The following is a 27723-nucleotide window of genomic DNA, read 5'->3' on the forward strand; positions in this document are numbered from 1 at the left end:
TTTTTTTACAAGTAAGATATAATTTTAATGTATTTGTTTAGTATTTTCCCAAGTGTCGATAGGACATAAAGATGTAAAACCCATCTGGGCCAGTTCTGGGAACATCCTAGCAAAACATGTACTGTGAAATAGCTTTAGGGGTTTCTTTCATTGTGGGAGCACCCAACCTCCAATATGTAGTGGGTCATATTTTTTAATATTAACACTATGCTCTTTGGTGATACAAGGCACACTTATGGAGAGACTTATGAATATATAAAAATAAGCATTTTGCTTGTGATGTTTTATTGCAGGCCAGCCAGGGCAGAGTAGTGCATGTGGCAGGCACATTCCTTTCTCATGTATGTGGGTGTGTAAATACACATTGCAACCAACATATGTCATTTAACCTTTCATGCCATAGATGCATGTTAGGCACAACATACCATGGATTTATATTGAAGTTACATAAGATTCAATGTACAGCTCCTGTTTTAGGGGAAAAGCACAGACACTTTACTAAGATTTAGCAGTAATGGAGTAGATAGAATCCTACAGCCAGTAAATTATATGTACCGGAAAAGTTGAACAATTATACAAATGCAGTATCATACGGTAAATGATCAAACAGCTTAATTCTTTAAGAATCATCACATCTACCCAGGCTTATCTCTTGAGAATAATCACATCCAAACAAATGTGACTCATTTAGAATTGTCAATCCATCAACATTACTCTTAGGTAATTAATCAAATCAGATCAAATCAAAATATCTTTATTCGATTGCTATTAGAAACAATCATAAAAGTTCATAAAAACAGCAATTCCATACACATAGTTAAAAATAAAAGATAAAATTCAGAATAATGTTAAAATTGATAGTAATTGTCAAATGCTGCTTTTGGAACTTCAGTGCTTAAATCACAATACATTTCCTTAGACTAAGAACTTTCTTTGAAAACATTGCTATCCTCCACACTCTCTGTTCATTATCCAAAAGTTGTAGTAAATTTAACGCCGGGCAACATTGTCTGATCCCCATTGATTTTAAAATTGATATAATCCATACTTTCCTTAAATCTTTGTAAAATGGACAAGATAGAACAAAATGCATTCTAGATTGTTCAACAAGATTATCACAGGGACACATTTGTGATTCTTGGGCACAGTCATTCATACCTGGGAAGCTAACAAGTCTGTGGAAAATCCCCATCCTACATCAGGTCAATAAAAACCTGTCATGATCCCCCAGTACAAAAGTTAGTTAGGGTTGAATGCTAAAAGTAGTTAGAATCTGCTGATTATGCTGGACAGTGGGCTTAATGATCTCTGCCGACATTCTCAATTTGTCCAGCAACAGAAGAGCCTCCTTTTTTATCTCCTTTCTCGAGATCGTCTTGATAGTAGACGGGTCGGTAAAATACTCTATGTGACCTAAGTCACGCATAAAAAAATCCCTGACATTTCTAACCCATGGGATCTTTAAAGCCCCTTCAAATTTCAAGCTATCCATTAGGATGTCCCTATTTAGCTTTGTCTCTACTTCTGCCCAGATTCTGTGCCACAGCAGAATTGGCTCCATTTTAATAAGATCAGAAATGTAAGGCAGGCCCAGCTCCGTGTGGCAGAATATCAGGATGTAATATTCGGAACACTCAAAATTAATTATAAAAAGGTATTTTCCACCATCTGTAACGGGTACATGTCAGCAAAGCCCTAAATCCCTGCCCCACACTTGGCAGTGGAGATTTATAAATCTGGATGAGCTCCACTGACGGTCTCCTACCCAGTTTTTGGGAAAAATTTGCAAGAGCAATAGTTGTCCGTAAAAACGCTTTTTTTTGCTGATGATGCTTGGGTCCATGAATCATTTTGATTAAAACGTATTCCAAGATAAGAGAGACTCTTGGTGACCCCTATCTTCAGACCTTCTACAAACATGTCCCTACATCTCTGGCTGCCCAGGCCACACCACATTATATAAGTCTTCAAGGTGTTCATTCTAAGGCCAAGACTACCCATAACACTAGTAAAGCTATAGAGGACCCTCTGCAATCCTATTTGCGTACGTGACATCAAAAAAGCATCATCCCCATCAAGAAGGGCAATATTGGATGACCGGCTACTTGAGGGAATTCTTGATTATCTTTACACAGCGCCTCACCCAGACCATTAATATAAAGATTAAAAAGAAAGAGGGCTAAGACACATCCTTGCCTATTCCCCCTCCTTATTTGGGAAAGGAACCGAGCATTTACCAGACAGGCTAAATAGTACTCAAGCCCCAGCATACTGTAAAGGCGCTTAAAAAAATAGATAATATTCTCTTCCACCCTCATCGACTCGAGGATCTCCCAGAGCTTTCTGTGCATCATGGAAAAAAAAACTGCAGTGAAATCCTGGAACGCTAAAAACAGCCTACCCCTTTGCCTGTGTATAAATTCCGACAAGGATTGCTAGTTTTAAATGTTGTTCAGTCGTCCCTAAGCCCACTCGAAAGCCATATTGGATATCAGATAGGACTTTGTTATCCCCTGCACAATCTTGCAAATGTTCTAAAATAATTCGACCAACTACTTTGGTCAGAGACACCAGTAAAGAGATGGGCCTATAACATCCAGGATCCTGGTGGTCCCCCTTTTGAAAAATGGGGCAATGATGGATTCCACCCAAGTTGCCCAAAAACGGTCTCTACAGTTAGCTAGCAATTATCACCTGGGTAATAATCGGCCCCCACAACTTCATATTTGACTTGAATAAATCTACAGGGACCCCATCGGGCCCAGGTGCCTTACCCCCCAAGCTTGCAGAAATTGATCGAGTCACTTCCCCCAGGGTAAACTGAAGATTGGAATAAAGAGCCAAGTGGTCCTAGGTATCTTTCCCTTGGGTGTTGCTTGACTGCATATCAAACATTCCCTCACCGTTATATACCCTAGAGAAGTGCTCAATCCATTGGTCCACAGGTATGTTAATTTCTATTGTTGGGCCACCTCTAGGAGTCAAAAATGGGGCTTATACTGCTTTCCAAAAGGCCTGACTGTCTTTCCTAAGAGCGGCTTCATGCAGAGATTTCCAGGTTTGATTTCTCAGGGCGAGTTTTCTTTCCTTATGTGTGCACTTGTACTCTCTTCTCGCCAGCCTCACAGCAAATACATTTCTAGGTACTTTGTGTAATTTAAATTTCAAAGTATCGTAGGCTTGCATGCATTTTGGATCAAATCATTCCTGGGATTTAACTTTACATCGTTTCTTGACGAATAAAGCCTCCCTTATAGCAACTGATATTAAAGGAGAAGATGCTAAAATACTATCTGGGGAGGCAGCTTCCGTCAAGCAGATCTCAAAGGCCGATTTACATTTGGCTCCCACTTGTTTAGTAATCACTATAGGATCTACCATTGACCAGAGCAGAGTGTACCCGTTCGTCCTACCCTTTGTTATATTTGCTAATGCCTGGTCATCTTCATCGTTACTAACCAATTTAATTATCGACAACGAGACTGAAAGACGGAGTGGGAAATGATCACTAAGTGAATTATCGTCTACAGAAAACAAATGTATTCTAAATGCCTGACTATTTGTAAGTAGTATGTAATCTATAGTGGTACAAAAGCCTCTACCATTAAAAGTATGGGGCATGGGAACAGAAACAGCACAGAATTCATTTGCAAACCCCAGTTCAAAACCGGAAATTATTTCATTGTACAAATCCCCCAATATAGGATGCCTAAAATGCGAGTCACATAGCCCTTCTTCATTTATAAAATCACATAGATTACCCTAGTCATTTGGACACAGAGCACAGTTAGAACCCCCCACCAGAATTGGCATCCTGTCATTAACCTTGTCGCTATACAGGGAATTAACGTCTTTACCCATTTTTTTACTATAACCCCAACTTTATCTTGGGGGATATTATTGTAAAAATTAGCCAGTATAATAATGTGTTTGGTGTCTACATGAATTTGTATCAATTGATAGAACGTTTCTTCCACGTACATCTCCAGCTTAATTATTTTCAAGATACTTGAGATGTAGGTACAGAGCCCACCCTTTGCCCTTCCACTTAACCCTTCAACAGCTGGGGTGTGAAAGGTTTTGAACCCATTAATATTTATTATTTCCTTCGCCAACATTTCCTGAAGGCACAGTATGTCATGATTGGATACAAAGTTACACCAGATTGGGTTGGTCAGTTTAGAACGTAGTCCCAAAATATTCCAGGAGGCAAGGTTACACATGACTCGGTCAGTGCTACCAGAGAGGCTAGTTGTTACTACATTGCCATTTAATCGGCCGGCGTCTTTTAAAGGAAAGTTAACTGGGTATGCGTAATCATAATTAATCAAAAGTACACAAAAAGCCCCTGGCTGTTAGTTGAAAAGAAGCACAGCACCGGTGTATTACAGCTCCGATATTTGCATTTTAATTTCCCAACAAGGAAAGGGGCAAAACAATTGATTTGTCGTTGAATAATTTTATGTTGGAAAATAATTAAAAAAATAAACCACCTGATGCAAAATTCAAAACTCTACCTACAGAACTACGGTCAAAATCTATATCTCCACCAATTGAATGGATTCTAAGCAGTCGGAGGTTTATGCACTGTTTTATCAAATAGCCAGTCGTCAGCTGTAGATATTCTAGTGAGATATTGAGATGGTCTCTGATGTTGTTGTCTGTGAGGTGCAGCAAGAAACCATTGCATGATCAGCTGCTTTAGAAGGACCTGCACTTTACAGCAACGTCTCTTCCAGTTACCAGCAGGCCCTGATCTGATTGATGGGGGCAGCATAAAGGATATCCTTTGAGCTGCACCGTCAGTGGTGGAAGGCAGAGCATTCGAAACAGATGCTGAAGCTGACACCATATCACTCAGGAGATTGATCACAGAGTCAGGTGTCAGGCATAATAGGAGAAAAACATCAGTCACTTTTTCCTCATTAAAAACCCGAAATGATATGGGGAAAGGAAGAAGGCATTTCTGCACCAGAAGAACATTCATGATAGAGAAACAGAGATAAAAAAAAGCTCTTCAATCCACAAGCAGAAATTATCACAGCTTACTCGTGGAATTTGAGCATAGCTTAAGTGGGGAGGTGTAAAAATGGCAACCTACGATGTGCATGAATTTCCTAGTGCTCTCTTGGTGAATAAACGGACATTTAGAAATAAATGCTCATCTGAGTCCTCATTTTCACTAAAAAGTATGTAGATGGTGCCCAGGGTTGCCTTTTTTCGCCATTACTTTACAACCTTGAAGACTTGTTTTGAAAACAGGCAAATCGAATATTTAAATGGTAAATTTGTTGTCTAATGTAGGAGTCTGCTTTTTTTTGTAAATGTCCAATTGAAAGTGACAGGTGCGTGTGTAAGAATAGAGACAGTCACTGGAGAATACGGGTGACCACAGAAAAGTATAGATGTTTTGAAAATACAGTCTCTTTGCAGTTTCCCCTATATCAGGTGTATGATGCCAATTCACCTTTCTCTTTTTCAGGTATTGGATATGCCACCCAGGTCATAGAGGCACACTTGAATGTTTATTATATCATTATTCTGGCATGGGCAATTTTCTACCTGTTCCACTGTTTCTCTGCAGAGCTTCCTTGGGCCACGTGTGGACATGAATGGAACACAGGTATGATGTATTTTGTGACTTTAATGCATTTTTCTATTTTAAGTTCGAATATGTATTTCCTAGTTTTTTGTCTTTATCTTATATGTATTAATTGCTGTAACAAAAAAGCAAGATGCAAATAGGAAAGATCTCTTGAAGTGAAGGCAAAGGAGAAAATCCCAAGCAACACCATGAAAGGTACTTGGGTATCTCACAATAACTTTTTTTTCATGTTACTATATACGTTGTTAATAGCGGGAAAATGCAATGAAAATATCAGCCATCTGCAGTCAGAACATTAGTATATCACAAATAAGAGTTAACAGCAATTCTGGTATTACTATCGGTGGTTGGCACAAGTAGATGTCATTATGGTGGTCTGGCATCTGAATGGTATATAAAGGTTGTCAAAGGTAATTCCCAAACACCTGATTCATTGCTTGAGTTACTGAGTAGTCTTTGCACTCCCTGAATGCCACACTTGGCTTGTAAACATTGCGTCATCCCAGATAACCACAGCAGTACTGATGGACTCTTAGGTTGCTTCTACTTCATCCCTATCCACCTCTTGGCTAATGCAACCCGAAGTGCAATGAGCATAGTGGTTTCTGTACCCTTCTTTTTCATAGGGACAACGCTGAGCAGGTACATTCTGTAGTCCTGAGTCGAGTTTCTCAGACTAAGAGTGCTGTCTATTGAACATATTAAGATCCAACAATGTTGGGTTCGGAATTTATCGGGTGTGAAAAATAGCACTTATTTTGAGTTTTGAGGAGTAATAAGCAGATTTTGGTTTTTACTATTGCAAAATCTGCATGTCTCAGTAAATACCGTGAGGCGTAATTACGAGCTCCTTTCGCCAATAGTGTGTCACTTTTAATGGGAAAAAGTGACGTTCTGGCGGCGCAAGGGGATTATAAATATTGTTTTCCCTTGTTAAATTTCAGCAGTTCTGACCCGCCAAAATGTATGGAAGGCTGAGGTATTTAATAGACCCAGTAGTTACTGGGATAGGTAAATGCAACTCGGAATTCTGACCTTTCCACAATCAGGGGTTTTGAGCGGGTGTCGGAAAAGACCAACAACATTAAAATCAGGGCTTTTATGTTATATCAATACTCTATCTCATTAAATTGGATGCCTATCTCTTTTTCCACACCTAGGGCAAACATCGCCACTATCAGTATTTCATTGATGCATTCGTTGCAGGGTCTAATAAGCACAATGTATACATTTATTTTAGATCATTTTTATGCCAGCATTCTAATTCAAATGCAGCATTAAAATCCCTCAAAAAATGTTACATTTATCAGAAAATATCCATAATTGGTCAACACCCTTTCAATTGTTTCCTTTATGTGTATTTTCCGGTTAGAATTATGTTGCATATTTTGTAGGACTTGTTTAACTTGGTGAAATATAAGCGCAAATTCTAACATTTGTTGGTGCTGCATAATTATTGAACATGATAATTATTGTTTGTTTGTGTTTCTGTATTCATTTTCCACTTACAAAATGCCAGATACTCTTTGAAACCAAGAGTTATGCATTCTTAGAGTAGATCCTCCGGGGCTAATAAAACTAATCACAGCATGCTGACTTTAGGAATGCCTCCATAGATTATACCAATAAACCACATGGCTGATTAGCTGAAAATTCTAAAAAGAAGATATCTTTTTTATCTGACTTCATTGCCACTTGAAAAGAGAAATAGCTGATGATTGGGGACCCCAGTCCACACTTCACATTTTTTAGGTTTAGCACTAAGGCTGTTTAGTTGTCTTCCAGACGTTTGTAATGCAGGAAAACATGCACCAGTAGAATGGGGCAGTGAGTCATTCCCATTCATTCATTGCTTTATTCCTTGTCTCATCCACATTTTTGGAACAGACCACAACACATACATTTGGAAATTGGAATGCCTGGCATCATAAACCATAGTATTTTTCTCGTTTACATGTCTAAATCCAAATTAGGAAGGTCTGACGCCGGCCGATGTAGGAGGCCACCTTAGTAGACATCTCTGTGACCATTAATGAAAATGGGGAAATGCCCAGCATATATGATGGTTATGGCAGTGCAGGTGGGATATGAAATTCTGGAGGCTACAGCACCATAGTCTCTGTAGAGGTGCCTCTCACCGGAGCCTCTGCTATCACTACAACTCCCACCATGCAGTAGAGACATGTCTACACAATACATTCTATGTGTGCTGTATTAGTGTATACAAAGTTTATCTGCAACTTGCAGAGCAGAAATGTACAGGCAAACATCCCCCTTCACCCAGAGCATATCGAGTACAGTCAGCAGTACCTGTCCTATTTACACACCTGTGTGTTGAGCTGGGGACTTCAAGGCTTAGTATCCTGACAACTTCTCGAGTGAATGAGTGAATCTCTGCCTCTTCATGGCGTTATAAGCTGAAAATGAGACTGGATACACCTTTGATTTGGCCAACATGAAGCAATATAAATCTTGTAGACTTGAAATGGTTGTTTGCTTCATTCAAACCGAGTTTTCCCTACATATGAAATCCTACCTATTAGCAATTGAATACAAATGTCTACTGTACTTATAGACCTAATATTCACAACAGTTGGGTCTTGAAAAAAGGAGATTTGCTTTACTTTTTCCAACTAATTAGCACACTTTCTGCTGCTATTTACAATTCAAATGTAAACTGTCCCATCAGTGTAGTTCTAAATGCAAGCATTTTATTTAAAATACATTAGCCATTTTACCATTTCAAGATGGCTGGCCAATTTCAGCTTTGCAACCGTTGTCAGGTGAAAGAACACCTCTTATTCAGTGTGCACCAATCCAAAATAATCACTAGCCAATGACTTTTAGGATGTCCTATGGGCATTAGAGATTTATGAGCTTCAGATCTAACTTCAAAGACTAGAACTGTTCCTGATCCCAGTACTAAATGCTCAGACAATACTCAGACAATTTTGCCTCCTGAATAAGTTACAGGGGTAAAGTGGTGTAGTGTCCTCCCCAGCCTGGGAGCACATAACAGAACACGCCACACACAGAGCTCTGGTTTGCACACATTTATTTTTCCACATGCAACCGTTAAATGTAGGCACTGTGTCAAAAACGTCATTAACCACACTCAACAGATTATGTAATCTGTATAAGAAGTCTGCCAAGGACCACTAGAGGCCTCATACACACAAACATAGGACACAACATCTCCCCTTTGTTAAATAAAAACTATAACTTCTCGATGAGTCATCAAGGTGCTCATACCAGTCTTCCAGATCTAGCTGCACGAGGGACAGCAGGGGCGCCTTCATCTGGCATCCCTGGAATAGAGTTGGATGCTTGACTTGGGCACTAAGGTGGACTTGCCTCACTCATGAGATATGGAGCTGATAAACATCGAGGGAAAATGCTTAAAGTGTGATGAGTTTCTGGTTATGGATTTTCCAGAGTGAAAATAGAAGGATCCCTTTGGGTAGATTTCTAAACAGGGAGGAACCAATTTGTAAATAAAGTCCACCCTAATAATCTCTAACAGTCCATCACCACATTCACACACTTTAAGCTTGAACCATATGCAATAGGGAAAAACATATAACATACCAATTTGAAAAAATATGTCACCAGAATTTATTCTCACAAAATTCTCTTTAAAAACCCAGGCTAACCCATCAATCAATACATTTCATATCACAATAATTCATAAAGCAACAATACATTTAAAACAATAATCATAAAATAGCATGAAGATATGGAAAGAGTGGAAAGAACAAAGGCTAGGCTACAAAACTTAGTCTTAGCAAGTTACACATCCGTTCTTGTATCATATTGTGGGCATGGAGATAAGCGTTCTTTAATTGTCCAATGTCCAGTAGATGGATTGTGAATCAGGAAATGGCGTTGACGCGTTTCGATGGAGAAAAGCTTATAAATCCATCTTTATCAAGACTTGAGTTTAAGCACTCTTTGTTTTATTTAATTAATTTTCATGCAGACACCTACAATAAAATAGAGGTATCATTTTCATGTATTGTCAACTTGTCTACATTCCATTACTAATAAATCATTCATTTTACCTAAAATACAATCCAATGCAAATAAAAACCATTTTATTCTCTACAGAGCAAGCTGGGGGAATTTTCCAGGACATTGGGCAGTTACTATGTGTCCTTTGCTTGCCACAACTCTTAGCAGTTCAGCACCAAACAGAATATCAGTCTTGCATGCCCACTTTTGCTTGACAAGAACCTGGATCCCTTCTTTAAAACCGTGTCTCGAGCGCACTGGTGCTTATCGGCATACGCCTTCATTTTGCATTTGTGAAAGGTGTCAGTGACACAAATCTCATCAGGGTCTGTTTACTGACTGGTGGTCCATTGTATTATCTTCCTTTCAAGAGCTCTTCTGAGCAGCAAGGTTGCAGGACTTTCTCCTGACATAGAGAGAAGAGTGGAAGGGTAGGTATAGAGGGCTGGGCGTAAAGCTGACTTGAGGTCGATTCCTTTAAGTGCAGGCTGCTGAACTGCTCTTTTCAAATTACTCATAAAGCATTTGACAACTCCATTTGCCAGTGGCCAGAAAGGTGTGCTTTTCTGATGTTTGATGTTCAGAAGATTAAGAAAGTCTTTTAACTCTCTGCTATTGAAAAGTTAACCGTTGTGAGATTTGATAATGGAAAGAACACCCCATGCTGTAAAAATATCATCCAGCTTCTCTATGACTTTGTCATGTGTTGTTAATGATTAGTCTTACACTAGATAAAAACGTGAGTACTCATTGACAACTACCATGAGATGATGTCCATTATTGAGGGGTCTGAAGAAGTCCACCACAATCTTCTCGCAGGCCTGCTTAAGGAGATCAGACATATTCAGCGGACGCTGAATCATTTTGGGAGACAGACAGATGCCAAGCTTAAGTTCTCTTTCAACTCGTTCATCAAGGCGCCAGAACCACTCTCGATCCCTGAGTGCTCTTTTAGCGGTGGCAATGCCACGATGTCCTTCGTGTGGCAGTACCATAACTTGTTGCCTCAGGCTTCCGGTAATGACTATTTTTGCCCTTCTTAGTATCACACCATCATGTGTAACAGAAAGTCAAGTCATTTTTGAACATTCTTAAATTTCTTGTACTCAAAAATCATCTGTAAGAGTTTGAGTATGTTTACTCCATGATTGCATTGCAATGATTTCATTAAGGCATGCCTTTGTCAGTATTAGTAGCAGTAAGAATCTGTTCAATAGAAAAAGCTGGAAGCACACATTACTTTACTATAAAATTGATGTGGGCCTCAGCTGCTTTGGACGTTGTAGTATGACACTGTTGTAGCACTCGTAAAAAGTAGCCTGATGATCTGTGACAACGGTAAAAGGCTTTCCCTGAAGAAACACATGGAAGTGTTCACACACCCATATTACAGCTAAGCTTTCTTTCTCAGGTTGAGAATAAGCATGTTTGTTCTGAAATAGTGTCCAGATAGCAGAGGCCACAATGTGTCTGTCTTTGTATTCGGCAAAGATCGTGCCCAACCCCACCAGGCTTGCATCTACCACAATCTCTGTATGCAATTTCGGATCAAAGTAAGCCATTTTCAGTTGCATTATGAACTGCGTGTTTTGTTTTCCTGAAACTTCATTCACATTCAGATGTCCATTCAAATGGAACATCTCGCTTTGTTAGTTCACTCAGAGGGGCACTCACAGTGGCAAATTCACGAATGTACCTAGAGCAGTAGCTGGCAATGCCTAAGAGGGATCAAGGCATGGTCACATCTTCTCGAGAGCCAGTAGACGACAATGCTTGTACCTTTTTGGGGCAGGAGTCATTCCCTTTTCAGAGAAAACATGCCCAATGAATTTTAATCTATTTTTTTGAAACTCACACTTCTCTGCATTTACTGTGAGACCTACATCAGCAAGCAGATGGCATTCTTGTGTGAGTGCTTTATTGTGTTCCTTTTTTGTAGGCCCAAATACCAATATATCATCAATGTAGCCAAAATCCTGTATGACAGGCTGAATTCTTTCAATAAATTACATCCTGAAGATTTCTGCAGCTGATGAAACCCCAAAACTGAGTTTTTTTTATATTTGAACAAATCAACACGAGTTGAAAAAGTTACAGTAGTACCCATAGGTTTATTCCAATTCAAGTTAATGGTAGCCTTTGTTCAAATCAAGGCAGGAGAAAACTTTGGCACCATTCAGCTGCATGATCATGTCCGCAATGTGTGGACCTGGATGTCTTTCTATTTCGATTGCTTTATTGGTCTGTCACATATCAACACATATGCGCACTGAACTGCCACTGTCCTTTTTTGGTACCACCACAGAGGGTGAAACCCACAGGGTTGGACCAGTAGATTGCTCGATGATGTCATGCTTTAGCAGTGTTTCTAGTTCTTTATTAACGGCTTCCTGAAAGTGAAAATCAATTTAACAGTGTCGCTGTGCAACAGTGCGAATGTTGTGAAGGTGCACCTTCATTGTCTTAAGTTTCCGAAGTCCATAAAACACTGTTGGGAATTGACTCACTATTTCAGAATGGGCATTCAAGTTGTAGTTAATAGAGATCAGCAGAATGTCAACAGTGGTATTGAAACATATTAGGCATGCACTGGAAGACGTACCTTGAATGACATGAATTGGTGCTTGCTCGGTCATTTTCTTGTGCTGCATGGGTCGGTACAAAGGATTCTTGACTCTGCAAGTATGTGCACCTTTGTTCTCTACAGTGTGAGACGTAGTTTCAGAGATAACTCTGTGTACTTTTCTGCCGGCATAATGTTTATCGATGCACCACCATATTAAAAGTCGTAGGGCAAGCTTTCACCTTGAGCATAAATTTAGGACAATGTCCAAATTAACTTTGTTGCTTCGTGTGGCAATTCTTTTTAGATTTGTGTTCATGCTTGCAAACGACCAATCCCACATGCGCACGATGATGTTAAAGAACCTTTGGTAGATTAATTTGATTTGATACTTATTGACTGTGTTATGTTTCCACTTGCCTTTGTCGATGTTGCTGTTTGGCCTTGTGGGAGTGGCTAGAGTGTTTCTGGAACTTTCTGACGTGCATCTTCTCGTCTCTCCTTGACACACTTTCTCTTTCGCTTTGCAAACCATTATGGAATGGTTTTCTTTCCAGCAGCCTTTTCATAGCTGTCCGATGGCAAGACATTTACCTTCATGTGGAAAGGAAAATCCACAGCGGAAACACAGTTTCTTTTTCTTTGGAGACATCACTCTGTGGGCCTTTGCCTTGTGTTTCTACTTACTTTTCATACTCAATGCTGGTTAATTTTGGGTTGTTCCAGCTTCCATATTAGCAGCCTGTTGATCAGCACATTCCTACACTGTTGCTGCCATGAGCACTTTCTCCAGTGCTTCTTGCAGAATGCGTTGTCAGAATGATTGGAGGGGCAACCACCTTTAGTTCTAAGATGCATGGCTTTTTCATCGCTGAATTCACAGAACTTGCAGTGCTTGATGAGTGTGTCAAGTCTCTCAACAAATTCATGCATAATCTCACCTGGTTGCTGTATCGCTTAGTTGAAAATGTGCCTTTCACAGTCGATATTCAGCATTTGATTGAACTTGGCTTCCACATCATCTTGATTTGAAATTATGATACTTCATCAAACTTGTGGTATCTTCTTTATCACTTCTGTCACTCCATCACCTGTAAGTTTTTTTAACGATTTGATGATCTTTTGTACCATCTCCTTCTTCATTAGCATCTATGAAGTCATCAAATATTTTGATCTAGGCAGTCCATCTGGCACCAATATTCTGCTTATCAGTGGTATCAAATGGAGCTGGTGGCTTCAGGAACATGGTTGTGAGCAATTGGCACTTGTCCATCCTCCATGTGTTCTAGCATGTGCTGTTCAGATAGCTTTTGTCTTTCGGTGTCCCTTGGCCCTGTGGCATCTCTGCAAGCATCAGCCTGCTCACTAGTACTCAGGTTGTCACACCCAAGCTGAGGTCAGCTGGTGTCATGTTCCTTCTTCAAGGTGAGTAATGGTGTTGCTTCTTGCACGTGCTCTTCACTGCTCTCGACTTTATGCATTATATCTGGCTGTCGCTGCCTACAGCGTTTCTCTGTGCCTGGTCATTTTTGCCTTTACCACTTTGCAGCACCTAGCTGTCGCTGCCTTTAGCGCTTCTTCGTACCTAGTTGTTACTGCCTTTAGCATCTCTGCTTTGAATCTGTGCTCGCTCCGTGTTATGCTGTGGTGCAGTATCTCTTCTTTTGGCCTTTTGAGTAGATTCTTGGCAGGCTTAGTAATTGTGCTCCTCGGTAGGGCCTTTTCCTTCTTCCAGGCCCTCTGAAAAGGTGGAGTTGCGCTTTGACTCCATTATTGCCAACTGTATACTTCTTGGGGCGCTCATGGCACACACCATTTTCAGGAAGGTTTTGGACACTAAAGCGGTTACATTTACCATTCAACGCCAATGAAAACCCTTTGTAGAAGGTGTATGGACACTAAATGAGTTAGATACTCCCACATCAATCTAAATCATTTTGGGGAAGGCGTTGGGCACTAGAGGGGCTACATTTACTATTCCCCTCCAACCTATACAATTTTGGGAATCCGTTGGACATTACAACGGTAATATTTATTATTCCTAAAAGACACTATATCATTTTTCAAAATTATTAATAGCAATAAACATAAAATAAATATAAATTTACAATACATATTATAATTGATATAAATACTCCAATTATAAACAATAAACAATCTATAAAGAAAAATAACGGAAAATATGAACATTCCCAAAAAATTAAAACAGACATTTAACAATCATGCAATTACATTTAAATATAATCTCTAAAAATAATTATTAATATATAATTATCTGCAACACCTTTACCAACAATATAAGTAAGATATACACCTAATTTATAATAGTTATATGAATTAAAATACATTATAAAACGTTATAGAATTTATTTAAAGATTAACTCAAAATATACACCATATCGACATATATACTAAAGTGAAATATATTTAAGCTGCTTAAATGAAAATTTTTAAATTAATGTACATTTTTAAAAAAGTTATACTTGATGTAAACTTATAATTACATTTTTAACAATAAATAAATTACAATATTAATTTCAAATTGTAAACTCTTTTGAATATAATAAAAGTACAATACTTAAGAAGTAAATGATTAAATAAAATATAACTCTAATAACAAATATTTCAACACTCCCCTCACCATACTACCCTATAAACCTAACATCCCACTATTGAAAATGTTATGAATCACTTTATGTAAAAATAAAAATTAAAACAAATACAATTAAATATATTTACTAAAATATATAATAAATACACGTTTATTATTTATCAGAGATGTGAATACATTTATTAAAAAGTGAAAAATAATTTTTACTTTAAAATGAAATGGTAATAAATATTAAAATATTGCATTCATACATTTTTTTAATATTTCCCTTTGATTTATCATAAACACACAATATGCATAATATTAATTTAACATAAACATTTAATAAATAATAAATACATGCAATACATTTTAGAAATAAGATTTTTTTTAAAAATACATTTATAATCTAAAAGACCTCCATTCTTAGCATGTAAACATTATCTTAAGACCAAAAAGCATGTTACCTTTACATATACAGTTAAAATGATAAATTTCAACATTTTGAGATTACTAAAAATATATTGAAATCAAATTTTTTTTTTAAATCGCACAAATATTCTTTAAAAATCTTCCCTCCCTTTTACCCATATGCCCAACATACCACTACTAAAACTGTTATTTAACATTTATTTTTATTAAAAAATGAAAGAATTACATAGATTTTAAAACATTGTAATAGCTTTATTTTACAATGAATATACATAACATCAAACTATTTTTAAACTAAATACTTAACCAAATGTAACTACTATGGCATCTATTTAACAAATATTGTAAAAAAAATGACAGAATATACAATATTTTAGTGAATTATATATTTTATAATGATATGCTATTTTCGACAACACAACATTCTTGCAGCAATATTCTTGTATAACAATCTTTTTAATAGTCTGTTCAAACACCATAAATACCATAAGACTTTTACACTCTTGAGCCCTAGTCTATGTCAAATTATGTGGTCTCTTCATTTATGAGAGAATTTCCATAAAATCAAAGCCAAGCAAAGGACATCAAAGGACAGATCGACTTACAACAAGGAGTATTGATTTAATGTGCAAACATATATACAAATTATATATTGGCTGATTGGTTTTAAGTAACGCCACTTAAACCATTTAACTGATTTCAAATTTTACAATCGTCAGAGCATCATACCCTAGCAGTGAAATATCTCATTAATGGCCTTATTTAGAGTTTGCGGAAGGGATACTCTGTCACAAGCATAGTGGATGTCCAGCACTCTGCATTAGAAATATATTAGAATCTACAGCACCTGTGATGCAATGGACAGGATAGTCACCACATTTTGAATGATAACCTGCTCATGCCCCACTATAAATATAGGACTCTAAGGGCCTAATTATGTGGTGAGCCGGCGGTGGTGGTCTTACAAACGCCACATTATGACCCTATTGGCCATGCCGCCCTGGGACTGGCAACACCACCAGTTCCCTGGCTGTGGCATGGTGGTCCAGAGGCATCCATATGCTTTGAGGGACTGCCATGGTCCCACAAGGAATATTACAAGTTTAATCTCCACCAGGGTTTTCATGGCGGTTCCTCCTCCATGAAAACCCCGGCAGAGAGGAAACAAAGTATGCCTCATGCCCTGTGGTTCCTCCTCCATGAAAACCCCGGCAGAGAGGAAACAAATTATGCCTCTCGCCCTGTGTCCATGCACAGACGTTCCAGCACGGCATGGACTTTTCAGTCCAGGCCGTGCTGTGACTGCTTTTGACATTCCTATTGTGGTGCCTACTTTATAGGCACCGCTGTGGGAATGTCAGATGAATTGCCTGCCAAAAAAGTCATTATATAGTGGGTGGCTCTCACGCGTGTTTGGTGGAGCGGTGGCAGGGTGGTCCTGCCACTGCACCAACAAACAGTACTGGGACCACCCTATTCGCGGTGGCAGTCAGCCCACCATGGCGGGTCCGCTCCCCATATTTTGAGTGCAGCATGGGACCACCATATAGACCGCCACCTTCACCGGGATCAAGGACCCCACTGCAGCGGCGGTCTGCAAATGGCTTGAATAAGCCGGTGGTGCTGATGGCAGCAACGCTGAGTATATTACGATCTGTATATCCCCGCCCTTTTCATGGTGGGGCCCCACCATGAAAAGGGTGATGGACATGCAGGTAAAGGGGCCTCTGGCCATATCTGGACCTGGAGATATGTGCACGGGCCACATTTTATGCCTCCCCTAGAACTGCACCCTCGTTCCTGCATGGTGTAGCATGTACGACATGGTGCATGCCACACTGTGCAGGAATGTGGAGTAGGCACTCTCATGGTGGCAGTCTGCTTGCTAGGCTCTCCTATGAGCCTAACAGACCACCACCATGATACTGCTGCCACTCCACCCACCCTAGTTTTAAGTCGTAATCCAGTGGGTGGGCTCACAACAGGCTTGGTGGTATTCCTGGGACCGCAGTGGTGGCGGTCTTATTTGAAAACCACCAAACTCGTAATAAGGCCCTAAATCTTGGAATAGTGACAACTAGCTTTGTGCCCTATCCCAGCCAATTTGTAAAAGATCTTATCAATACTTATTCTGCTTCTCAAAGAGAAACTAGGATTGCACATAGGCAAGAGAAAATGGTTGAGAGGTTATTGTAGTGGCACATGTGAAAAGAAGCTCTGTCTACATGCCTGTTCTTTTGAGGCCTAGATAGAGGCAGCTTTATATGCGTAACAGAGGTCATGCAATAAATAAATGAATCCATGAGAATGTATTTAGATCCTTTAGATTCTTAGCTTGGATAGTGAAGTATACAAACATTGCCAAGGGAGCATTTGTATCATTATATAATATTTATGCCCTACTGACCCAGAAAAAATCACCTCTCCTACCACTGAAGAACACCCTGTGCCATTTCAAAGTAAACTCAAAGAGAAGTAAGAGCATGTAATGAAATATACTCCAGCAGCAGAAAGACCAGTCTCACATATTGGGAGGAAAATATGCATTATCAGCAAAATTGCAATTGTAATAAATTATAAACAGTACAAGGGATGAATGCGCACCCTCTCGCAGATGGAAGATTCCAAAATCTTATGATTTTTGGGTCTGCATTCCAGCAGGGGAATATGATGTCAGCCTAACATATATGCGCTACGAGTTCCTGTTATGGCAAAAGAAAACATTGTAGCAGCTCTTCTGCAGCATGCAAACCTTACAGCTCTTCTACTGTCACTGCAGGGACACCAGCACATCCACCTTCCTGTTAGCGGTGCAATGAAAACTCATTTTTATCTGCTTGGTCTAGGAAGCTTGAAAGTTAGTGGTGTGCTGTACTCCAGTTACTACCCAACCCAATCTCTTTCTTTAGATTGTACTATCTTGCAGGAAAGTTACTACTGTACACAGTGACTGTTTTCTCTCCTTGACCCAAATTGTTGGTCAGTGCCTCACTGTACAACAACTAATACTGTACTCAACTTCCCTTTTATCTACTCCAAGCTGTTAGTTAATGATTAGTTTCATTCTCTGTTACTTATTTCCGCTGCCGCCTTCTGTCCAACCTAGTTCTCTAGCCTGACCTGCAATCTCTTCCGATACTGTTTACAATTTCATGCACATTTTACCTTTGAGCTGAGCCTGGCAAGCAAAGAGGTGGATGATTTTCCTATCTGTCTATAACTGTGGCTGGACAACTGTTGACTCTGTTGTGAATGTGGACTGGGGTTCAGGCAGCGAATACAAAGTATGAGGAATTAGTGTTGATGTAGAAGATGTTCTGACTGATCATTAGCATATCCTACTGGAGAAACTGTATATGCATGGCTGTCAGGAACATCTATGTTCTGGGCTTCCATAGCTTCCCTTCCTATGCATCTCCTGACCTGGAGATATTCCTGTTATAAACCTTAGCCAAAGCACAAATCACTATTGACTTCTTACTTTCTGCTCACACCCTCCCCTACATTGCACCAGAAGTATTTCCAGACTCCTCACTGCTTCATATGTGTATATTCAATTTTATGTCAGGGTTTTTAATAGCAGGTACCTTGGCTCTTGTGAAGTACAAGTAATCATTTCAGCTAGTGTCTGATGGCAGACCAAAAAGAGGGGTCTATTGAAGTGCCCCAGTCCTCTTTCTTGTATTGTTATTCAGATTCTAGCTCTTCTTTGCCTCTCATGTGTCTCAGTCTTCCTCACTTTCATTGGTACAACATTTTTGATTTGCAAGTGGAACTTAGAGAGTTACAAAAAACATTTGAACATTTCAAGCCTCCTGGAGGACAATGTTCTGGTGGGTAAGAGAGATGAAATATGTTTTGAGATGTCTTTTCTTTCATATCTGTAGAGCATCATCTTCTAAAATTGAGCCAGGTTCTCTGATTAGAACTTAGGAAAGGGGAGTTTTTCCTGGAATTGGTGAACCTTAGTGCCATTTGGGATGTGAGTTTTTTATTGGAATTGGTGAACATGAGCTGGTGCGGTTATGAGGAGAGGTTGCTGGTCCATGTTAGAATTGTTGGGCACTTATTTAACATCCTGCGAACTGTGGTACCTTTTCTATTGCCCATGACAGTAAACTGTAGTGTTCTTTATTGTTAATAGGTGAAATTGCCTTTTCTAGAATAGTGGAATAAGAATCATGTATTTTGGCTTTAAATGTATGTGTTGCATTGCTGTTACAAAACTGTGGATTATATCAGGAGCATTTTAAAATGTTTTTAATTGTCTTTCTCGCATTTAGAGGTAGTCTGTTATCATGTATGAATGACGTTGGTGGGGATCTGTGCAGTCCTAGTTGAAATTTGGGGTGTCTTCTTTAGTCATGGTTGTAATGCTTGTGTTTGTAGTGCATTTAAACAATCTTATCTTTCTCCTGAAAGAGGACTGCAGGATTGAGTGCAAACAGACTACCTTAAAATATTTGCACAAACTAGCAAGACTTAACATAATTGTACAACTGTGTCACATTTCACTGCTAGGCTACTTCAAATGAAAACAGAGGACGCACCTCCATTTTAATGTGTGTTATAATAGTCTGTAAAGTCCATGCCATGCTGAAACAAAGGTCACATGCCCCCCAAACGCCTTGAGGCAACAGGGGGCCCTGTAGGGCCCTCTTTGTTGACTCTCTGCCACCCTTTTAATGGTTGTCTCACCACTATGAAAAGGTGGCTGAAAGCCAACTCGTAATATGCTTGCAGGTGCCGCAGAGGCACCACAAACCATATTTCAGCCTCAGACCGCCACACCAGTGCTAGGGATCTCCGATCCAAGTCAGTTACGGTGGTCCTAATGCGATCCGACCACTGTAGTTGTAATATGGAGGTCATACCACTGGTGTGGCAGTCCCCGACTGCCACCGCACCTCCACTGTGAAGGACCGCCAAACTTGTAATTGGGCCCTAAGACTTCATAGTCTTGTTTTCCCCGCATGCATCTTTCATCTACTACAAGACACTCCCAGTTCCTTTATCTCACTTTTACAGGTTCTTTTTTCTTCTTGCATTCTTTCTTGTTTGTCTGTGTTTTTCAGTTTTTCTCTTCCTCTTTCTTTCTTTTGTTTGTGTTTTTGTATCTCTTTCTCTTGTTAATAGTTTGATGAGAAAAATAAGTGGCAGTCCTCAACAACGAGTGCAGGTGGCCCACAGTTGTAACCACTGGCTCAAGTTAAGCACTGACCCGCGCTGATTTCTCTAACCATCCATCCCTTCAAATGAGATGGAAAAGTGGGGGTATCCAAAAGGGATGGGGCCTGAGAAGTGTAACTAGTAATTCTTTCAAAGAGTTGTTGCCCATGTAATTAAGGGCATGGCTTTAAACTTAAAATTCAAATTCAGTGTTTCCCAGCAGGACACTCAACCAGTATTTTGGTGCATCTGAGCTTTCAGTAATTGCATCTATAATATGACCCACTGAACTGATAGGCACTATGAGAAACTTACACTGTCTTCAGACTCAGCTCCAAAGATCTAAATTGTAGCACTTTATACACTTCTGGAGGGGACTCAGTTCAAAGTAAAAAGTAATATGCTGCGCAGAAGTAAAATAAAACTACAGAAAAACAACATTTTGGAAGATGCAAACACTCTTAGTAAATGCAAGATTAAGTAAAGCATTTGAAATATAAACTGGGAGGACTTTTTTCCATTAATTGTTCAGAAATCTATCAGTGTTTTTTTCCTGGAAAGTAAAAAAAAACATGAGTATCAGGCCCAACTGGGACCAGTATCATTTTCTATTTTTAATTACTACCAGGCCACTCAGAGCCCTGCAATCACCTACTCCATCCATCCTGTCACTAGCCCATCCACCCATTTCAGCCTTCTCACATTCATCTGCTCCACACAACCACAGAGACAAACTCTCCAATTATTGAATAAGCACTTTTACTTATAAAAAATCTCCATGCCTAAAAACTTTGACAATTGTCCTTGAAATTGATCTAGGTCTCTTGAGAATTCCTCTTTAGGACAAGGCAGCATCTAGAGGATAACGTGATAAGCTGTGCCATTCCTAGTGTGGCTATATTTAAAACCAACCTTCCTTTAATTGGCTGACAACACCTTTCACCTCCTGGTATTTATTTTGACTGTCAAAGTTTCGGCTTTGTTATTAATCAGGACTTATATTGGAACTGCACCGTTTTATATGCCTTACAGCGCTGGTCATATTTAAGATAAATAGTGAAAATAAGTTTTGTTTATATTTGTCTTTCATTGTGTTTCTTACTTCACAGAGAATTGTGTGGAATTTCAAAAGTTGAACATGAGCAATTGCAGTCAATCCTCTTTGGCAAACGCTACTTCTCCAGTCATGGAATTCTGGGAGTAAGTGGACATCTATTTCATTTTCGTTACTGGAAATATCTTGAATATTTGTTCAAAATCACTACTTGGTCAAAGTTGTTTTTCAAAGCTCTTTCCAGTTTCCATATACAACTGATACGTCCACATATTTAAATCAACTTTTATAAGGCTCCCATCTCCCAAAACCGATATAAATGATTTTCTTATTTGGAGTAAAGAAATCTCCACTGAATTGCTAAATGTAAAGACTGAGAAGACTGTTAAATGTAAAGACTGTGGCTATCTCCTCATTTCACTTCCTGGCTCTGTACAAAGGTTTTGCTGGTATATATAAATGTATGTGTAATTTGCTCTTAAAATCATATCCAAATGTCAGCAGAACGATTTAATGGTTCAAAGGCAAACATATGGTCAATAGTTGTTTGGAGGTATAGTGTTTTGTAAAGACCTGTGTATTCTGCGCTGTTCTAAGTTGGGGGAGTTTCGGAACCATCTTGATGAATACAAGGATATTGTTTCAGATCCTGGGTGTATTTGTTTGTATTTCGAGGGTGTGTGGACAAAGAAAGGCAATTCAATATTCTGGGTGTATTTGTTTGTATTTCGAGGGTTTAGGGATATAGACAGTCAATTCAATGCGGTTAACGCTTGGCATTCATTTTCTTGCGTACCAAGTGAAGTAAAGAACAGAGCCGAATTGACATTTTATTCTATCGGGCATTTCCCATTTGAGCTTGAGGTATTGGAGGGTGGGATAATAGCCCAGGGTCGCTCCTGGTGCCTTTGACACTTTCCTCAGTTCCCTGAGATTAATTGCAGCAGGCACAGCGGTGCAGAGAAAGATAGGAAGGAAGGATGGATGAGAGTGAGAGATCAGAGATGCAGAAAGGAGATGAACGAATGACAGATGAAGATATGATGGATGGATTTAAAAAAAAGGGAGAATGAATGAAGAAAGGAAGGGTGCAGGACTGGTTTAAGGGCTGCTTTTGAGTTCTATAGTCCAGCCATGGCAAAGAATCAAGTATCTTATAGAAATAAGAGCGATAGAACCTCATCAGAAAAGCCCGATAGTCTGGCGTTTCACTGATGCTTACCTACTTTGATGAATACGGAAGCATTAGTGTGGCCACTGTAGAGGACAATTTGGCTTCTGAAAAAAAGAAAGAAATCCAATAGATCCACTGAGAACAGTGCATGCATGAGGGTATGGAATCACTTCCGGGGCTATTATGACTACGGCGGTGCTATGACCCTCGTTAGTCACAGTGGCAGTGTGGGCAGAGTTTGGCGGTCGGACCGCCAAAGGACTACTGCAACTGCTGGGGTTCCGTGATCCCTCAGCGGTGTTACAGCAGTGGAAGGCCACAATATTCTGGCGGTGCCGCTGTGGCACTTCCAAGCACATTATGAGTTTCCTCACTGCCACAGTTTTAATGGCAGTGAGTCCACAATGAAAAGTGTGGCAGTGAGGAAACTAAGGTGGCCCGGCAGGGCCACTTGTTGCCTCTGGGCCTGGGGGTGTATTACAGAGGGGCACATGGTGTGCCTCCCAGTCTGTATTCACCATTTCTGAATGGCATTGACTTCACAATCTGTGCCATGAAGGAACGCATTTTGGCGCTCCCATTGCGGTGCCTTTCTGAGTCTTACATACGAGCCGTTGAAAGGCACCGCCGTGGGAACCCCAAAGCAGGCCCGCCTGCCAGGATTACAACTCGTAATCTGGCGGACAGTGATTGGATAGGTTTGACGGTGTGGCGGCACGGCGCTGGTGTGGCGGCCCGCTGCCAAGCCCCTAAGCTCATTATAAAGTCCTTAGTATTTTCCTGGGAAATTTCTGTCACGCTTCACATGGCTGCTTTATGTTATAGTCTAGATGCTGCAGCTTGGATGCTGCATGCATCTTCAGCCATTCTCTGATACCCCCATAACTTTAGTGTCATAATTCTGTCTTTGTGCCAATCATAATTGTATGACTCATGATAGATAGGTCAATTTAATATTTTATGTTTCGAGTTATGTGCCAGTCCGATACATTCCAACAACCCATTGATTAATATTATTCTTCAATTCTATTTAACATTTGCAAGAATATACATTTTTTCTAAGTAATCAAACGTTTTTTCTTGAGAGTTTATGGGCTATTTTCTTGCTAAAGTTCATTTGAACGTGTCATAGTCTCAGCATGTTCTATCTTTAAATTGTAATGTTTATTTTGCTCCATTGGATGTTTATTCTCTTTTGTGTGACCCAGTTCTTGATATTTTCATTTTGAAATATTTTCGTGTCTTCTGTTTTTTCTCTGATGACCTATTCTTGGGTTGTTCATTTTTATTTCTCATTTTTGTTATGTAAGTTGTATGCTTCCATTAAATGTTGGTTTTCTTTTATTTCATTTTTTTGTGTCAATGTGCCCCTTGTCTGTGCTTTATTCCATCTTCATGTTTGTCTAGGACATATGGAATAGCAATAGCAGAACATTAGCATTCAATTCGTATTTGTCCCTGATAGTCCAGGTCACATCGCTGAGAGTTCTGGGCTGTCTCATGAGTTCCCTATGCTGTCCGAGTTTATTTACTTCTGTGCTGGTACCTTTTGCAGAGCCACACTGTTGTAAACTATCCAAAAGTCAATGCCATTTTCTTAAACAATCTTACTATTGCTAATATTTGCTTGGTCTACACAAACGATTCACAAAAACTGGATGTGTTCTTCACTTTATGTTTGTGTTTTTCAGCTCAGTTTATAGTGCTTTGTGGGGGTGTCAATGTGCTTTTGTTTGCGATTAGGAAGTAGTGGGATATGTTGCCTCGTCTAATTATGCGTGTTTGAGGAAGAAACATAATTACTTATTAGCAATATATATTATACGTGTTCAAAAAGAAAACACATAAAGTAAAATATGTAGTACAATCATGTACAAACATTGCTTTTTAAGGTGTGCTAAAATAGTTTTGATACTTAAAGAGTTTTCAAATGTACACATATTCATTTTTTTCTTTTATTGAATATTGAAAGGTGGGTTCACTGATAGAATATCGATGTAACAAACATCAATGTTCTAAATAGCGAATAAAAATATAGAATGCAAACATATCGACTCCCTATACTTAAGCAGGTAAGTACAAAAATATCTATTCAAAAATATCGAAGTAAAAAATATAGATGTTTAAAATATCGAATTAAAAATATATATAAAATTTATTAAATATATAAAATGATATTATTATCTTTAAAATTAATAAACATTTCAGCTACATATTACAAATAAACTTAAATTAAAAAAATATAAATACAGAAACATAATATTTTAAATAAATATATATATATATATATATATATATATTTAAATATTATCTTTATTTAATTTGTAAACCTAAAAATTATATAAAAATAAACTTTATAAATATCAATGTTTTAAAATAAAAACTATTCTATAATAATTTAAAACATTAAATTATTTTTTAAAAATTAAACATACAATAAATGCAACAGTAGAGTAAATGTTGGATAGCAAAGGGGTAAAAATTACTATTCCCACTCCAATGAGTTTAACAGTAGGGAAAGTGCTGGATAGCGGAGGAGTGAAAATTACTTTTCCCAATCCAGTGAGTGCAACAGTAGGGAAAGTGCTGGATAGCAGAGGGGTAAAAATGACTATTCTCACTCCAGTAAAAGAAACAGTAGAGAAAGTGTTTGAAAACGGAAAAGAAAACGTTACTATTCCCACTCCAATGAGAGTAACAGTAGGGAAAGTGCTGGATAGCGGAGGGGTAAAAATTACTATTCCCCCTCCAGTGAGTGCAACAGTAGGGAAAGTGCTGGATAGCAGAGGTGTAAAAATTACTATTCCCACTCCAATAAGTTTAACAGGAGGGAAAGTGCTGGATAGCGGAGGAGTAAAATCGTACTATTCCCACTCCAGTGAGTGCAACAGTAGGTAAAAAGTGCTGGATTGTGGAGGGGAAAAAATTACTATTCCCACTCCAGCAAAGAGAAACAGTAGTGAAAGTGTTGGATAGTGGAGAGCAATAAATTACTATTCCCACTCCAATGAGTGCAACAGAAGGGAAAGTGCTGGATAGGGGGGCAGGGGTAAAAATTACTATTTCCACTCCAGTGGGTGGAACAGTTGGGAATGTGCGGGATAGCGGAGGGGTAAGAATTACTATTCTCACTCCAGTGAGTGCAACAGTAGGGAAAGTGCTAGATAGCAGAGGGGTAAAGATTACTATTCCCACTCGCAAGAGTGCAGCAGTAGGGAAAGTGCTGGATTACAGTGAAACAAAAATTATTAATAATTTTTAAACAATGGAAAAAAATCAAAAATCATAAAAATAAACTATATTGAAAGAATATACATTTAAACATAATTAGCATATAAAATAAAGATATATTATAATATAAATGACATATAACAAAAAGCTACAAATACTATATAAAAAAATAATAAATACAGTTAAAAGAAGAATTATTTAAAAGGAGCAAATATTAATTATGTAAAACATAAATGTATTTATTTTGTTTCCTACCAACAACACAACACCAATAAAAACACCTAAAATGTTTTATTTAAATGTATTTCCATAAGTAACATCATTAATAATCAATTAAAATATATTATTAATAAAACAATAATCACACAATAAATACACATGCTTTAACACTATAATATCCACAACACACACCTAAAACTAATTACACAATTACCATATTTAATTTCTAAATAATTAATTTAAATTAATTAAACTAATTTTTAATTTATCAAATAAAAATAAATTACTTCCTACCCTGACCCCTATTTACACCTATAAACACCACAAGACACACCTAAACCTATTTTCAAATAAACATAATTAATTACTAATTAATTATTTAAAATGAATTAACAACTAATTAATAAATCAATTAAAAATAAATTCCCACCCTTCCCACCATTTACAACTATACATACCACAGCTCACACCTAAAAAATAATTACACAATTTCCATAATTAATTGCCAATTATTTAATTAAAAAGTATTAACAAATTATTAATGAATTCATAAAAAATTACTTTCCACATTTAACACTATAACATCTCAATTAAACTAATATTAATTATTAAAAAATATTCAATACATTTAATATAATTACATAACTTCCCACCCAATTCCCGTATAAACCCACAACCCGCTATGGTACTGAAAATGCAAAATTCAATTGAAAACAAATTAATAGCTACTAAAAATAATCAATAAATGTAATATCATTAAATTACTTCCCACCCTATTCCCCTATAAACCCACAACCCGCCATGGTACTAAAAATGCAAAATTCTAATGAAAAAAACTATTGATAACTACTAATATCTTTACACATATAATAGAAATACAAATAATTCTTATACAAAAAAAACATCATATACATATACAATATATATTAAAATACATAACATTAATAGAAAAATCGATAATTTTATCAACTATATTTTTGCAAATGATATTAAACACTTTGATATTTTAAACATCAATATTATGTACCTAACAATCGATATTCTTGACCACAATATTTTTTCTGGCGATATTCTCACCAACAATATTTTTCCCTCGATATTGGTGCAAGTCGATATTTATACATCGATATTAAGTCTCTGCAGCTGAAAGGTGAAGTAATTCTCTAGTAGCTCGTAAAAAGAAACATACATTCTAAGTAAAAACATGCACAGTCCAGCGCCCGCATCACCTTCCTTGCTACGTAACTAACATCAGGCTTGACGAGGCGGCAACTATTCTTTTCTTCCCTTCATTATTTTTCTTACCTGCTGCATGTTACTGTCTGCAGGTGTTGGATCACATTTTTTTATTTGTTTATATTTATCTAATAATATTATTAATTTATAGAGTAAGATCATATACATTAATGTATAAGCACACTGGTGTTTTTCTTAGTGAGTCCTATATACACAGACACACACCAGTCTCCCACAAGATAAAACACAGCACTAATCACCAGACAAGACGGAACAGAAACAAGCATTTGCAATGCAATCAGTCTTGCTTTTGGGACCTTGTATGTATTTAGCTATGCAGCACATTAGCCTGGGTGCTGAAACTTCTACTGTTCTTTAACACGGAGGGAGAGTAAGCACCAAACTGTGTGACATGCAAAGTATGGGAACACATGGAGGG

The 27723-nt window shown here is 38.2% G+C and overlaps 1 protein-coding gene across 1 annotated transcript in view; it reads left to right on the forward strand.

Moving 5' to 3' along the window:
* The window catches only part of SLC6A11 (solute carrier family 6 member 11), a 763151-nt gene that overhangs the window by 151847 nt on the left and 583581 nt on the right, over nucleotides 1–27723 (forward strand). The window contains exons 4-5 of the mRNA XM_078661403.1: nucleotides 5483–5623; nucleotides 21480–21570. Of these exons, the coding sequence (XP_078517529.1) occupies nucleotides 5483–5623; nucleotides 21480–21570 (232 nt within the window). The remainder of the gene's footprint in view (nucleotides 1–5482; nucleotides 5624–21479; nucleotides 21571–27723) is intronic.

Source organism: Lissotriton helveticus, chromosome 9 (assembly GCF_964261635.1).
Source record: "Lissotriton helveticus chromosome 9, aLisHel1.1, whole genome shotgun sequence".
Taxonomy (NCBI): domain Eukaryota; kingdom Metazoa; phylum Chordata; class Amphibia; order Caudata; family Salamandridae; genus Lissotriton; species Lissotriton helveticus.